At 40.4% G+C, this 14,647-nt stretch overlaps 1 protein-coding gene across 1 annotated transcript in view; it reads left to right on the top strand.

Annotated features, from left to right (window-relative positions):
* PITPNC1 (phosphatidylinositol transfer protein cytoplasmic 1) overlaps window positions 1–12,476 on the top strand; it is a 264,102-nt gene extending 251,626 nt beyond the window's left edge. Inside the window, exons 9-10 of the mRNA XM_005887768.3 lie at window positions 8,572–8,690; window positions 12,334–12,476. Coding sequence (XP_005887830.1) covers window positions 8,572–8,690; window positions 12,334–12,339 — 125 coding nt within the window. The 3' untranslated portion in view covers window positions 12,340–12,476. The remainder of the gene's footprint in view (window positions 1–8,571; window positions 8,691–12,333) is intronic.
* The last annotated feature ends 2,171 nt before the right edge of the window (window positions 12,477–14,647 follow it).

The raw sequence follows: 14,647 nt of genomic DNA, 5'->3' as shown, positions 1-14,647 counted from the left end.
TGTTCTCAGCATAACCTCGATTGCATTTTGGTGCCTTTGTATCATTGTTTCACCAATGCCCTCTCTCTTCTTAGCTGAAGGCATCAAATTTAAAGTGAAAAGTTACAGTGGACTGAACAGACAAAGACAGTGACCGTTAGCTGTTTCTGAACCATATTTTTCAAAATAGGGTTTTGTAGGCTATGGGTGTGCTTTTTTTTTTTTTTTTTCTTTTTTTGCACAGTTTTCCCAGATTTGCTGAAAAGCAAATACATCTTTGCCTCTTCCTTGGCTTGCCCAAATGCAGACCTCTAGAAGAGATGCTTTTGAAAGATCACCATTTGCTTTCTCTTAATCACATGTCTCTGGGCTTCCCTAGTGACTCAGTGGTAAAGAATCCACCTGCCAATCCAGGAGACTTTGGGTTCGATTCCTGGGTTGGAAAGATCCCCTGGAGAAGGAAACGGCAACCCCCTCCAGTATTCTTCCTTGGAAATCCTATGGACAGAGGAGCCTGGCGGGCTACAGTCCATAGGGTCACAAAGAGCTGGACACGACTCAGCAACCAGAGAACAATAATCACACCTCCCCAGGACCCGGGATGCTGTTCACAGGCAGCTCTACACCGACTGGCCACACTGTCGCAAGTCTCCCCAGCACTTCTTTGTGGTTGTCTGTTGTGAGATGGGAGGAGGGAGAGTCTCCCGTGATTACTTCCCCAGATCACTAAACAGATCTTTCTGGTTGTTTTTTCTGGGGAGCTTTTCACAGATTCTTAGAGACACCCCAAAGGTTAACAACTGCTGGTCTCCCCCAACTTGCACTCGTCCACGCTCTTGGCGTCCTAAGGGAATTTCAAAAGGATAGTCAAAGAATAATAGGCTCAAACTGGTGAGAAGTTTGGTCAGTGAACTGAAGCCTGAAGAGCCAAACCTCGACCATCTTGAAGACCAGGAGACAGGACAACGTAATAGATTTCTCTGGAATACCATGAGGCCTTCGAGGAAAAGGCAGCATGGAAAAGGGTAGCTGCACCCTAACCAAGAAGACAAAACACTGCAAGCCTATTGACCAGAAAAGAGAGTCTGAGTAGAGGCAGGATAAAGGACAAGAAAATGTGGGCAGGCCTCTAGTAAAGGAACAGCTGGGGTGCAGAGGACAAGGGCCGATTTTTTTTCCATCTCAACCAAGCCCTCAGCAACCAAGAGACTTAAAGACTTTTAGTCCAAAAAAAAGAAAATCTCAGACTATTACAAGGGCCCAAAGCTAGAATAAGGCATCAAAGGAAGGCCTTTAAAAAGAGAACACCTACTTAAGATGGAGAGGTGGAGACAGGAATTAACTCAAGGAGCCTACTGACAAAAAGCCCTTTCTGTATCTGAGTGCAGAAAAACAGCATGTGGTTTAGTGGACGTAGATCATCAGGGCGCCGTGTACTCCCCGGAGAAGGCCTCCACCCGCTGTATATACAGTCCTAGCCCCAACCAAAACAAGCAGCCTTTTCACTCCGCGAAGGGTCTGAGACCTGCCCCATCAATTTCATGTAAATTACTGGCATCCTTGTCCCCAGCTGAGCGGCTTGCCAGGAAAGTGGTAGCTTCTTCATTACACAGATGCAGATACTCAATCAACTAAATGCTAAGAACCCTGCCCACAACCTCTTCCTTATTCAAGGTAATGCTGTGTACTGCAAGCCTCTCAGGTAAACGGGTGTGTCATCGCCCACCAGCACAGCCCTTCAGTTTTGGGTACCTGAAGTTGTTTATTTTTCTTTGGTCTATACAGGCTCAGTGAGGCTTTCACTAGTAAACATGGAAAGGCTTCAAAGTAAAGAAACCCTTTCCTATAGCTTATGGCACTTACTCTCCCAGTGAGGTCCTGGGCCTGCAACGTCAGCATCCCTGGGGTACTTGTTTCAGATTATCAGACTCCACCCCAAACCTGCTGAATCAGATATTCTGGGGGTGTAGCCTGGCACACCCCCTTGTGTTTTAACAAGCCCTCCAGGTGAATCCCAAAGGTTTTTTTGTTTTTCGGTTTTTGGTTTTTGTTTTCGTTTTTTGGCCACGGCACTAGTTCTCCAATCAGGCATTGAGCCCGAGCCCCCTGCATTGGAAACGCAGAGTCTTAACCGCTGGACCGCCAGGGAAGTCCCAAAAGTTTTAAGAACAACTTTAAATCAGATTGAAAGGACAGTTTAATTAATTCAGTCCAAATTTAATTAGACTAGAAAATGGTAGATGTCTTCAGGGCCAACTGCTAAACTCTGGTGCCTTGTAAACCTTACAAAAAGGCACCCCTTCCAAGCAGATTCAGCAGGTGCTGTCGGCTGAGCGCTGAATTTTAGTTCTGTTGACCCTGGGCTGTGCTCCTACAGTGCCCAAACTGTATATCTTTATACACTGGCAGCCCTGTATGATGTCTTTCTCCCTAATTAAACTCACCACCTCCAGTGCTTGCTGCTGCTGCTGCTAAGTCGCTTCAGTCGTGTCGACTCTGTGTGACCCCATAGACGGCAGCCCACCAGGCTCCCCCGTCCCTGGGATTCTCCAGGCAAGAATACTGGAGTGGGTTGCCATTTCCTTCTCCAGTGCATGTGCTTAACTGAGTTGTATTTTGTTTTGTTTTTTTAAAAAGGACACTATAAATGACAGTAATCATTTCTTGCCCAAGCATTAATTTTGTATCCTTCCTGAATTTTAGCATTTGACTGTCCCAATAAACTATTTCCCTAAACAGATTTTATTCTGCTCTTGTTTGTCCTAAAGTACAACCGTCTCTACTGTTGGAGTAGTTGGGTTTGGTTTTCAAAGCCTTGATTGGTCTTGATTGATCAGAAAAAAACAACTGCATATTTTAGAAGATGGGGTAAAAGAAGAGGTGAATAAAAATAGGCAGCCCAGCTTCACCAAAGCTTGGTTTTGCTTCACAAATCTGACAGTATTTTGAGAGGAACACAGAGGGTTGCCCAAGGGAGGCTGTGATTGAGTGGAATTTCATGAATCCTGACCCTCCCAAAAAATAGGGGGTTGTTCTGGCTAGTACAGATGAAACTCCCTCACAAAAATGACTTAGAGATCATTCTGGAGTCCCAAGAGCAATCTAACAGTGAAAGAATCAAGCTGAAGTTGGAGAAAGAAGCTGACTCAAAGGCTAGCATTAGCTGGTTGATTTCACCAAGCCAGCGTTTTTTAATGGTTGCAGGTTTCCTGAATCATGAATTTAAGTCCCATGTCTCTTAGGCAGCATTTTATGTGTATCTGCTTACATTCATTTTTCTGGAAAGAACCCGTTGTACTCCATCACATTTTCAAAGGGATCTGTGACTCTGCTCTCCACCTCCCCAGATTAAGAACTGCAGAAAAATCATAACTGTAGATTACAATTCTAGATCTTGTGATCTGAATCACAAGGAAAGGGTATACACCAAGCCTTGAGGATTAGCTACTTTCACTACAGGAAAAAAAAAAAGTAAATTGTTTGTAATAAGCACCTGTTGAATTTATAGCCTTTTTAAAAAAAAAAAAGCGCTTCCCAAAGGATGGGCCACCATTTTGTTGAAGTCAAAGGGGTATCAGACATAATTCTTGATTGCTGGAGCTTCCTCTAACCCAGCCACTTGTTTAAGACTTCCATTTTGACTAGAACACCAACAAAAGAAAAAGTTACTTCTGTTTAGGCTGACAGGTCTGGAAATGGAGAGAAAATATTTGTAGAAGGAAATAAAATATAATATGCCATTGGCTAGGTCATTGAATTAAGCTATATGACTCTTTTTTGAAAGTTATATAATTTTTTTAATTTTTTAAAATATAAATTTATTTATTTTAATTGAGGTTAATTACTTTACAGTATTGTATTGGTTTTGCCATACATCAACATGAATCTGACTCTCTATTAAAACTGTATAATGAAGGAAAATTTCTGACTGCAGACATTTTGTTTGGTGGCATTTGGAGCATCTCTGTACATTCAGCTGACTTCTACCCTAAAGGCCTTTCAGATATACAATCTTGCCTCCACTTCCAGTGAAATCTTTAATAAAATGATTGAAAGAAAATTGCCGCCATAAACAAAGCTGAACGATTAAGAGAAGCTATTTGTGATATATGTAGCCAACGGAGGACTAATATCCACAATATACAGAGAGGTCCTATAAATCAAAAATCCAGCACTCACTAGAAAAAAGGTAAACAACCTGAATAGGTAAACCATGGAAGAAGAAATGCAAATAACCAGTGTCTTCTCTACTAATCACAAGAAATGAAAATAGCAAGAAGATATGACATTTGCCCATCTGATAGCAAAATTTAAAACGAGCGATAATAATCCAGTTTTGTATAGGTGGGAGAACACACTAACAGTTTCCATAAAAACTGATGATGGGAAATATAAATAATCTGTGGCCCAGTAATCCCAGCTCTAGATACGCATTCTTAAGGAATGCACATACATGTTCCTGAATATAAATACAAAGCTATTCAGTGTAGTGTTGCTGATAAGAGCTAAAATCTAGTCTCCATGTAAATGTCCTTCAACAGAAATATGGTCAAGTAAATTATGATACCACTCATATGATAAGTATTGTGTGTTAAAAAGAATGAGGTAGTTCTGTATGTACTGGTATGGAAATATGTTCATTTTCCATTAGTGGCAAAAGTGAGCCAGATCAACTTGTATCATATAGTAGACTATAGTATGATTCCATAAATGTGAAAATAAATGAGACTGTATGTGTGTGTGTAATGTGCATGTGTAACACATGCAAATTCATAGGAAAAAACCTGTCAGTGGTTATATCCAGAAGGAATAGGAAACAGGAAGTTAAAAGAGATCAAACTCTTTTCTCTATATAATCCAGTACTATTTGAATTATTTCTATGGAATAGAATTCACACATTAGTTGAGTGATTCAGTAAGTAAATAATAATTGAAATCCACATTTTATAACAAAACAGAAAATAGTTGAAGCAGACCAAGACTCATACAGAGGTATATTTTGCTTAGTTCATGGTTTAAGAAATTGAAGGAGCTTCTTAACAAATCCTCTGAGTCCAGAGCTTCTATAATAAAGCTGGGCTGGTGGTAGAGGAGAGGGTTCTACCCAGGCCAATTTAGTGTGACTGTCACAACCCACTCCAGTACTCTTGCCTGGAGAATCCCATGGACGGAGGAGCCTGGTGAGCTACAGTCCACGGGGTCGCAAAGAGTCGGACATGGCTGAGCGACTTCACTTTCACTTTCACATGCTGGAATAGAAGACTGGGGTCTGCTTATTCTCTCACCTGAAAGAGGGTGAGAAAAAGAAGGACAGAAACGATCTTGCAAGAGGACAAAGACAGGAAGTCTTGAAACAAAGAGAATATTTATGCCGCCAGATGATCAGTCACCCTCTAATGGCCAAGTGTCAAAGATACTGGGATACAGCTTCCTTATCAGAAGAACTTTGGAACTAGGTCCAGTAGTCTCTTAAATCAGGCCATTAGGCCAGTATTACATGTTTAAGAAGACTTCATTTAAGAAACTCTACAAGAAAAAAGTAAATATGACCTTTCAGATCTGTAAATTAAGGGATAATTAAATTCAGTTATTTGCAAAATAATTGACATAGGATTCCTTTAAGAGTTTATCTGATATACATAAGCACTGTTTTGCTGGGGACAAAGAGATCTGAACCTAAACTGTGAGAAGTCGCTCTGATCCTTGAAAATCAATTAGTAATGAAGATGAATCAACTCCAAAAGTATAATCCATCATCGGGCATGTGTAATTGAATTTACTAAAAAATTGACTCATTTATAGATTTCAAGGTAATACACTTTGCTGAAGCAAGATGTAGTGCATTCTATCAGATAACCTGAATAAGAACATTTTCACTTGATTAGGCTTTCCATAAATTATTGAGGAATATTGACATCATTTCCATAAGCATGCATGGTATGAGAGGATAGTTCACGATTTAGACAAACATTTTCCTTCAGCATTGGCTGGGACCAAATTATCATTATCTTTTAGAGAACACCCTGTACTAGAAGGTTCATTCTTTTTTCTGTTTTTTGTCTGTTCATGGCAGTGAAAACACTGAATCCTAACCAGTAGATCACCAGGAAACTCCCTAGAAATGTTCATTATTATGTGGTCTAATTGAGAGATTTTTTTTCTTTAAGATGAAGTTTTCTGCTACTGTTTCTAAACTCTTCATTTTAAAAAGGGGGGGATCATGATTCTAAAATCGGCAAATACTCTTTTCTAAAGTGTATCTTCTTATACAAGTGCAAATTGATGGTATCCATCTTCTAAGGACCCCAAATAATTGATTTTGAAATAGCATTCTCTTTCCTTTTTTTTTCTTTAACACTCTTTCTTTCTTACAGAAATAATTCAGATTTGATGTAGAAAATTTAGAAAATATAGATAAGCAAAAGGAGAAAATTAAAATTTCAACTCCTCAAAACAATCACTGTTAACATTTAGAAGTGTATCCATTTGTTTTTTTTCTGGCAAAAATGATTTCTTTTACCTCCAATATTTTATTTAACAATATACCAAAGCCATTTCTTTATAGTGTTCAATATTCTTATGCATCATTTTTAATTGCTGCATAATACTATCAGGCCCCAGAGTTGTTTTCAATTTTTCACTATTATGAACAAGCTAATAATGAGTATCTTCATTATTAAATCTTTCTTCACATCCATAAAAATCTTTGAAAGTCCCTAGTCACACAGTTTAAGCCCCTGTTAACATTGAGCTAATTAAAGGTAAAGAATGATTTCCGTTGAGATTCACTAGAACAAAGAAATGAAGCCTCCTTTGTTTTTGTTTTTAAAATCACTAGCATGCCAGTGAGGGGGGAAATAAAGTGTCTAATGAACGTATGTATAAAGAAATTTCTTTAATTTTAAACTCTTAATTTAAAATGATCTCAGTATTCATTCCAGGTATATTTGGGTTTAAGAACTTTTGATAACCCGGCATTGAAATTAAAGTGGTTGTATTGAAAGGATGTTACTATTGTTAACAAAGATGTTTTGTTCTATTCACAAAGCAGCATCTCTTTACTGCTTTGCAGTTACCTTGATTTTCTAAAAGAAAAGCATGCTCTGCGCTTGGCCAGACTGTTGCTTAGCATTCTTGATACCTACATTGCTTATGGATGGCATTTTTAATTAACGGTTTCAGGGTGTGGGGGTGTCACCAGCTAAATAATATCACCCAGGTTTGGATTTAGAGCTGCCCTCCGTCTTGGCCCCAGACCACACTGAATTAATTCATAAACTTCTCGCAAGTCTGCCCTTTGGAATTGAAGAGACTCTCACGTGACACACAAGGGCTGATATAAAAAGACAGCAGACCACATGATGCAGAAAATACTAAGGGAAAAATTCCAGCTGTAAATACTCGCTCTAAATCCCCACCAAGCTAATTAGTGATCAAGATGGTAGCTTGATTAACCTATTGTTGAGCGTGTACCATTCATTGTAAAGAGGCATGAAGTTAAATTCCGCCAGGAGAGTGGCAGAGGAATCCCCATCTGGGGAAACTGCTAATGAATTGTTGTAAAATTTCCAAGGAGTGGAGTGGGGAGTGCAGGATAAAGCAACAGAAACATTTAAAGTGACACTAATTATTATTTTTATGCATTGCACATACCGAAGATAACAGGTTCTTTGTTGAAGTTTTTTATCCCTTGGATTTAGACAAGGTTTCTCAACCTTCTCAGCACCACGGACATTCTGGGCCAGATAATTCTTTGTCGGGGAGGGAGGAGGCCTGTGCTACCACATCCCTGGCACCTCCCGGCCACATGCCAGTAGCACCTCCACCTCTGTCGTGACAACCAGAACTGTCCCCTGTTTAGAACCACAGGATTTAAGAAATTATTATTCTGAAATCCTGAAAAATCTGCAGAATCAGGCCCAAAAGTCATAATGTCATGTGCCGTTTTATTTATAGAACTGTGTGGGTGGGAGTAGTGGCAGCCCATTTCATGCTGTTAGGCTAGACTTGAAGTTCGGGGTAGACTTGCACTCTCTGGCACCATGTGTTCTGTGCAAAAATACATCTCCGTGTGAGCACTGCACCCAAATCTCACCAGGAGCAGTGGGCATCGTTTCTCTGCCCTTAATGCCATGTCTCTTACAATAGCAATGAAAGTGTCCTTTCTGTTGTTGAACGCATTGCTGTAAAGAATCTCCAGATCTATTTTGAAAGGTATATGAAAGGTAAGTATTAAACCACACAAGCTTGACCCTGTCCCTTACAGGGATCTTCTAACCATGCTTTTAGGAGATCTCAGGCTGTAACCCTAGCTAATACTTCCTACCCACCTAACTCACTGTACAAGAATCACCCCTAAATAATCTCCATTCTTCTCAGCTCTAAGACTGTTTTGACTTAACTCCCTTGTATTCACTCCGCCTTTGGCTGGTTTAGCTAACTTTATGATTAACTCTTCATAAAGTTAGTGAGTTCCCCGCTTTTTTACTCCTCTCTTTGGCTTCTGCTAAGCTGCCATCGTCCCCTAAAGTCTCCCCCATTGAAAGTTCACCTTTAATAACGGAAGTTGCCAACGTCTTGACCTTCTTTCAGATATGACAATGGATGACGTTCGGGAATACGAGAAAAACATGCATGAACAAACCAACATAAAAGTTTGCAATCAGCATTCCTCCACTGTGGATGACATAGAGAGCCAGGCCCAAACAAGTGTATGTAGAATTTTTAAAACATGTTGCCCACTCTTTACCAAACGTACCCATAAACCGATCTTTGAAATGACTTCAAACGCATCAGTTCTCAAACTTCCACAAAAAAGCGTTGTAGCCCAGAGGCTGTCGGCGAAGAACCTGAGCTGGGTCTTAACTGGGCGATGTTACCTCTTGCTTCCAGACATTTCTATTCTTTAAAGCCGCTTGACTCAGAGGTTACGTTGTCTTGGTCATAAAACCAAGAGTATAGAGAATGGAAACATTTTGTGGCCTGCACCACAGAAGAACAGAGGGCTAGAAACGGATGTCACACGAAAGCTAGAACATCAGTGCCAGTAACTTTTAAAGACGTAGTTAACGTTCAGTCCTTCGTTTCAGGGAGGGCTATTGGCTCATCTGGTATTTTCAGTTTCTTTGCATTTGCTTTGAAATGCTTTCCACGGCTCTTTATGGCTGTCTTACCCTTGGTTCCTTTTTACTTAGGTTCCTGTCCAGATGGGGCTGCTGCCCACGCATACACACTGGCTGAGCAGTGAGGTGGGGTGAGCTAGGTCCAGCTGGGGCCTAAGCCTCGGAGAGCCCAAGGGTATTTAATGGCACGTTGGTGACTGGGAGCCGACAGTGTGCTGTCTACATGCCAGCATCTTAAATATAGTTCCATCAGTCATCCACGCTTATGAGGAAGAATTACAGATAACAAAGAAAATGTAATCACCAAGTCATTTTCATGTATCTTTGGCCAGAGCTGTGGTCTCTTTGGGTGCCAGCTTGAGCCCGCTTGTCTGTCAGCCCCAGAATAATGCATATCAGCTATGTAAGAAATTGACAGGGTAGTTTCAGAAAATTGAGAGCTGGCTCTTGTTGTGAATGCTCTAGATTTGTGAAGACCTCTGGCTGCACCTTGGAAATGTCGAGTGAACTGAGAGCATGTCTTGGGAGTGTGCCCTGTCAGGCATTATGTGCTGCTTCTGGCTGCATGTGGCAGCCCTTGAGGCTGAAATGGCCCTAACTCTTCTTGCATGCCGTGATTGGATTTGCAGAAGCTGTTTGGATCAGACTTAACTGAAGTGTTCCTCTGGAGACGCTGGCCAGTTCCTATAGGGCTTCCCCCTTTCTCTCTCCCCGTTCTAAAGTTAGAAGTGCTCGTAAGGAAACCGTCCTTAAATTTCCATCACTCTCGGTTACCTTTTCTTCAGGAATGTTGATACCTGTCCCCTCTCAGCCACTGTCTGAAAGCTGCTCCCTATATAAGCATGACAAAGGAAACCAGAGGAAGGGGGAAGATGCCACGTAGCGAAGGATACTACACAGCGCTTTCCTCAGCCTAAGTTTTTACAGCTTACAGCTTAAGACTCTTAGTTTGGTTTTCTTTCCATTTTACTCTGATTATTACTGTTGGAAAGTCAGTTTACCGTTTAGATGGTGATACCTGGAATGGGTCTCCCCACGGGAAAGCCCGTGCATTCTCTGGCTGCAACTCAGAGCCCTTCCCATAACTTCAGTGTCAGAAATGCCCGTCTCCTCAGAAGTTACACAATGTGGTTATCTTTAAATGCATACCACACTTGCCTTATTCTTTGAAATTCCATTAAATTGGGAAGGGTCATTGATTTTTCCATATTTTTCTTCTCTATCATAATGAAAAAGTTGAAACCAAGAGGCTGCTGTCCATCACAAAATTACATGGGTGCTCAATAAATTTAGATGTACTTTCTGAGCAGAGACAAACTATATTGAAACTGGGCAAAATGAACATCCATGGCCCCAGCAATAAGGAAATAACAGTCTCCTTTTCAACTGAGCAGTTTCAACACATTTCAAGGGAGAGAACTTCTAAGAGACTGAACAGGAGTGTAGAATCAAAATTCTGTACTTTGGGGGATTTCTGCCCCCTGCTGGATGTGTGGAGTAGTGCACCATTCAGCCACTTGTAAAGAAAACCTGATTTTTCAAAGATAAACTTTGCTGAAATTCACTGAAACTTTGCTGAGTCTCAGTTTTATTTTGAAATACCTCTCTTTAAAGAACTTAATCTTATTTCTTAGCTTATCTAGTAGCCTTAGTGTTCTAAGTGGTAAGTTTACAGATACAGTTCTTGCTATATTCTGAATTTTATATTCTATCAACATGGGCATAATTTTTTAATTTCCTTTGTAAAAACTTTTCCCTTCCAGAAGATTTTAATAATTGTTCCCAATAAATACTCTTAAGGATTTTTTTAAACACATTTCTGGTTTGCTTTATGTTATGATATGACTATAGGTCATTTATCTTAATGACTAATACTATGTTATGAATATTCACTCCATAGTTAATATTTCCAAAGTGCCTGCATGCTTCATACTGGTTTATGTAGTGTCATCCAATGAAAGCTCACCAGCTAAGTTCATGGGAAAGGACACAAGTGAAAACATGGGTCTCTGGGAAGATAAAACAGGTACAGAAGCCCATGGTCAGCAGGTTTCACCTTTTACACCAGGACAAGCTTGTCGGCCTTCACTCAGAGCTTTTTTAATAAGACCAGTTACCTAGTTTCCCAGTTACCAGTAACAAAATTGGCAAAGGATACCAAGGATAGCCAGACTGAGAGTAATAATAGAGTGCCTAAGAATGAGAGAAGAAATGCCTCACTATATAAAGCAAATCAGTCCTAAGAAATGAGTCACCACTGTACTGGAGCACAGTGATATTCTTTCCATATATTATGTCTAATTGGTAGTAAGTGTGTAATACATTATTTAATGTATTTACATTAGGGAAGGCTTTGCCTTTGAAAGAATTTTTTTTTAACTTTCTCACATAAGAACATTTCGGACATTTGGCAAGTCTGTATCATCTGACAATGCCCGTTAAATAAGGCGTCACTGAATTTATTTCTTGGATGCCAAAGTTCTTTTTTCTTTTAAATGAAATTCGCACTGATTTTGTGTTGCTCTCTTTTTCTTCTCTGCTCTTTTTCTTCTTATGTTTCCTTGACAAACTGTTTTGTTTCCTTGGTTTGTGGATAATTAGAAAAGTTTGTTGTTGCTGTCCCATCTTACTTGTTTTTTCATCTGCAAAGATCTCAGGATGGATGCATAGTTAGGAAACAAGTAACTCCTAGAATGCAAAAAGTATATTTATTGAACAAGAGGATAACATGTTGAGAAATTCTGATCATCTGTCTGTTTACCCTGTAAAGGTAAACTTGTCTTTTCATGATCTAAAGTAGTTGTTAATATGTATCATTTGGGGCCACTGATTGCTTTAATTACCTTCCTTTTGTAGAAAAGATGGCCAGGTCTAATAATAGCTCCATATACCAGCCTTGTCCACAGCACACGGATGTACAGACACACACAGCTTGGTGTGGTTTTGTGCTCGCCTGATAAACTCGTCTTCAGAATACTTAAAGTACTCATTGAAAGTGCTTTGGAAAATCTTGGATGGATGTTCCTAAAGGAATATTGTTTCAGAGGTCAGCCTCAGTAAAAAGGAAAAATTCAGGGTTTAGCATTTCAATGCTAATTTGGGCTAATAATCTGGAGAGCCCCCTTAATCATAGGATTCTAATAGCTCCTTTAAAAAGGCAGAGAGATGAATCCATTTGTGTCTCTTCCAAATACGTGCTCATTTTTTTTTCTTTCTATTTTTTGCCTTTAAGACATGACAATGGATGAAGTCCGAGAATTTGAACGAGCCACTCAGGAAGCCACCAACAAGAAAATTGGCGTTTTCCCACCTGCCATTTCTATCTCCAGCATCCCCCTGCTGCCGTCTTCAGTCCGCAGTGCCCCTTCAAGCGCTCCATCCACTCCTCTGTCCACTGACGCACCAGAATTCCTGTCAGTTCCCAGAGATCGGCCCCGGAAAAAGTCTGCCCCAGAAACTCTCACACTTCCAGACCCTGAGAAAAAAGCCACCCTGAATTTACCTGGCATCCACTCTTCAGATAAGCCATGTCGGCCCAAATCAGAGTAACTTCACATGAATATTTCATGGGGTTTTATATTTTCGGTTTTGGGTCTTATTTGTTTGTTTTTAAGGATCTTCTGATATAGAAAAAGACTGCTTTGTCACTCAGACATGTCCCTTTGATCTCTTGAGTGTGCATGTGATTAAGTAATTTCACATAGAATATGACTGCCTAAGTCTGCCACAGGGTGTCACGTTAGATGTAAAATGCAAGACTTGCGAAGGACAGAAGAGATCTGTGGCCGCACCTGGTCGCCAGGGAGGAAGCCTTGTTTATTGGGCATTTGATGAGGTTGGCATGGACTTCAAGGGTAAATAAATGAAAACTTTACACCACTGTGTTACAAGGTACAGTAAAATAATGAAGTTAAGTTTCCTCCCATCAAACGTGGAATTCTCAAAAATTTTCTCAGGCATTACACACCTAATTGTTAAATTTTGAACTGCTCCTTATCAATACTTGAATACCAGAAGTTACTAAGATTCCTATTTTGGTTAGTCTGACTCAGGATTTGGGGCCTAATTAACTCTTTAAATTTTTTGGAAATTTTAATTATCAACTTGTAGAGGCTCCAAGTGCAATTAACAATAACTTATTGATACCTTTCATAGAATTTAATAAAAATGCCACTTGTTTCAGTCTTTTAATAACTTCCCCTTTGTGCCCTTGTGGCCTCAGAAATCTTTAAGAATTACATGGATAAATATGACCATAACAGACTGATATTGAATGGTTTGGTTTAGGAACCAAGAGACCCAGGTGAGGCAAATGTCTTTTTTTTTTTCCCTACAGGTATCAACGAGCCTTACGTCATTTGTTAAGATTCTCAGAATTTGCAGTTAATTGAGTAGAATTCACTGACTCTGCTTATTCAGAGAAGTTCAGGGTAGAGTAAGCTGCCTGGACTTTAACACTGTCAGACTTGTCTCCATCCCTTTAATGGGACAGGGATATTCTTAATAATATCTGGACCTCCCTGGAATACATTACCATCACTGGACCTTAGAAAAGATTGTCATTCTCTTGTTCCTTACTTGAAATCCAAATATCAGGAAGATGGCAAAAGTTGAGTCAACACCATCAGGTGGGAGGAGAAAGTGAGCAGAACGGCTAACTCTTATTTATAGAGTGAAAAGAAGTTATAAAAGATGCCCCTCTGGCCAGCTTTCTTTTCTGAGGGTCTTGGTAATGCAGGATTAGACTCAAGGTTGACGGGAGACAAGATCATTCACCAAAGTGGCAGAAAGAGAACTCGCTTTTAATCTAAAGAGAAAACCTGCCACCTTTGCACCTCACTGCCTTTAAACATAGAAGGAAGAGTAAACAGAATCTAGCCTTTGTCCTCCAAGGGAGGAAGAGAACAAGGTAATTGGGCAACTCCAAGGCCCCAGCTAGCCTTCCTGACCATAACCTCCGACCTCAGGAAAGGGACTTTCCCCAAACGCAGATTCCAAAGGAAACCACATAGACCAAGGAGCGCGTCCTCTTCCTCTTACACAGGCTCTCAGCCAGGGGGCCCTGCCTGCTTCTCTCTCTCGTGCCCAGCACTCTGCGTAGTGTTCTTCAAGTTACAAACTCTCCCAAGGTGCAAGTGCTGGCCCCAGGAGCCCAGCACCAAGCGTTCTAAGTCGTATGTCAGGTTGTCAAGATCATTTCGTAACCTGTAGGTTGACACGTAGCTTAATAAACATATAAATAAACCCAGAACTCAAAGGAAACCCATTGCAACTAGCTTAGATCAACAGTGCATCTCTTCCCTAAGGATAGTGCCACAGTAAGATGCCCTCTTTGCATGGTACGGTAGCATGATTTTTGCTTGTGGGGAAACTCGGTCTTTTATCCAGAGCTCTTGGACTTCTCAATGGCTCCCTTTCAACACAGTAGTACTTAACAAGAATGTCTGGCTTCAGGAAGCAAAATTCTCCTTTCAGAAGACACTTGCATAGCGTATGTATTTGCTTAACATTTGCAAGCTGAAATCAGGATGGGGTGGGATCATGAT

Source organism: Bos mutus, chromosome 19 (genome assembly GCF_027580195.1).
Source record: "Bos mutus isolate GX-2022 chromosome 19, NWIPB_WYAK_1.1, whole genome shotgun sequence".
NCBI classification, from domain to species: Eukaryota; Metazoa; Chordata; class Mammalia; order Artiodactyla; family Bovidae; genus Bos; species Bos mutus.
This window is presented reverse-complemented; position numbering and strand designations above follow the sequence as displayed.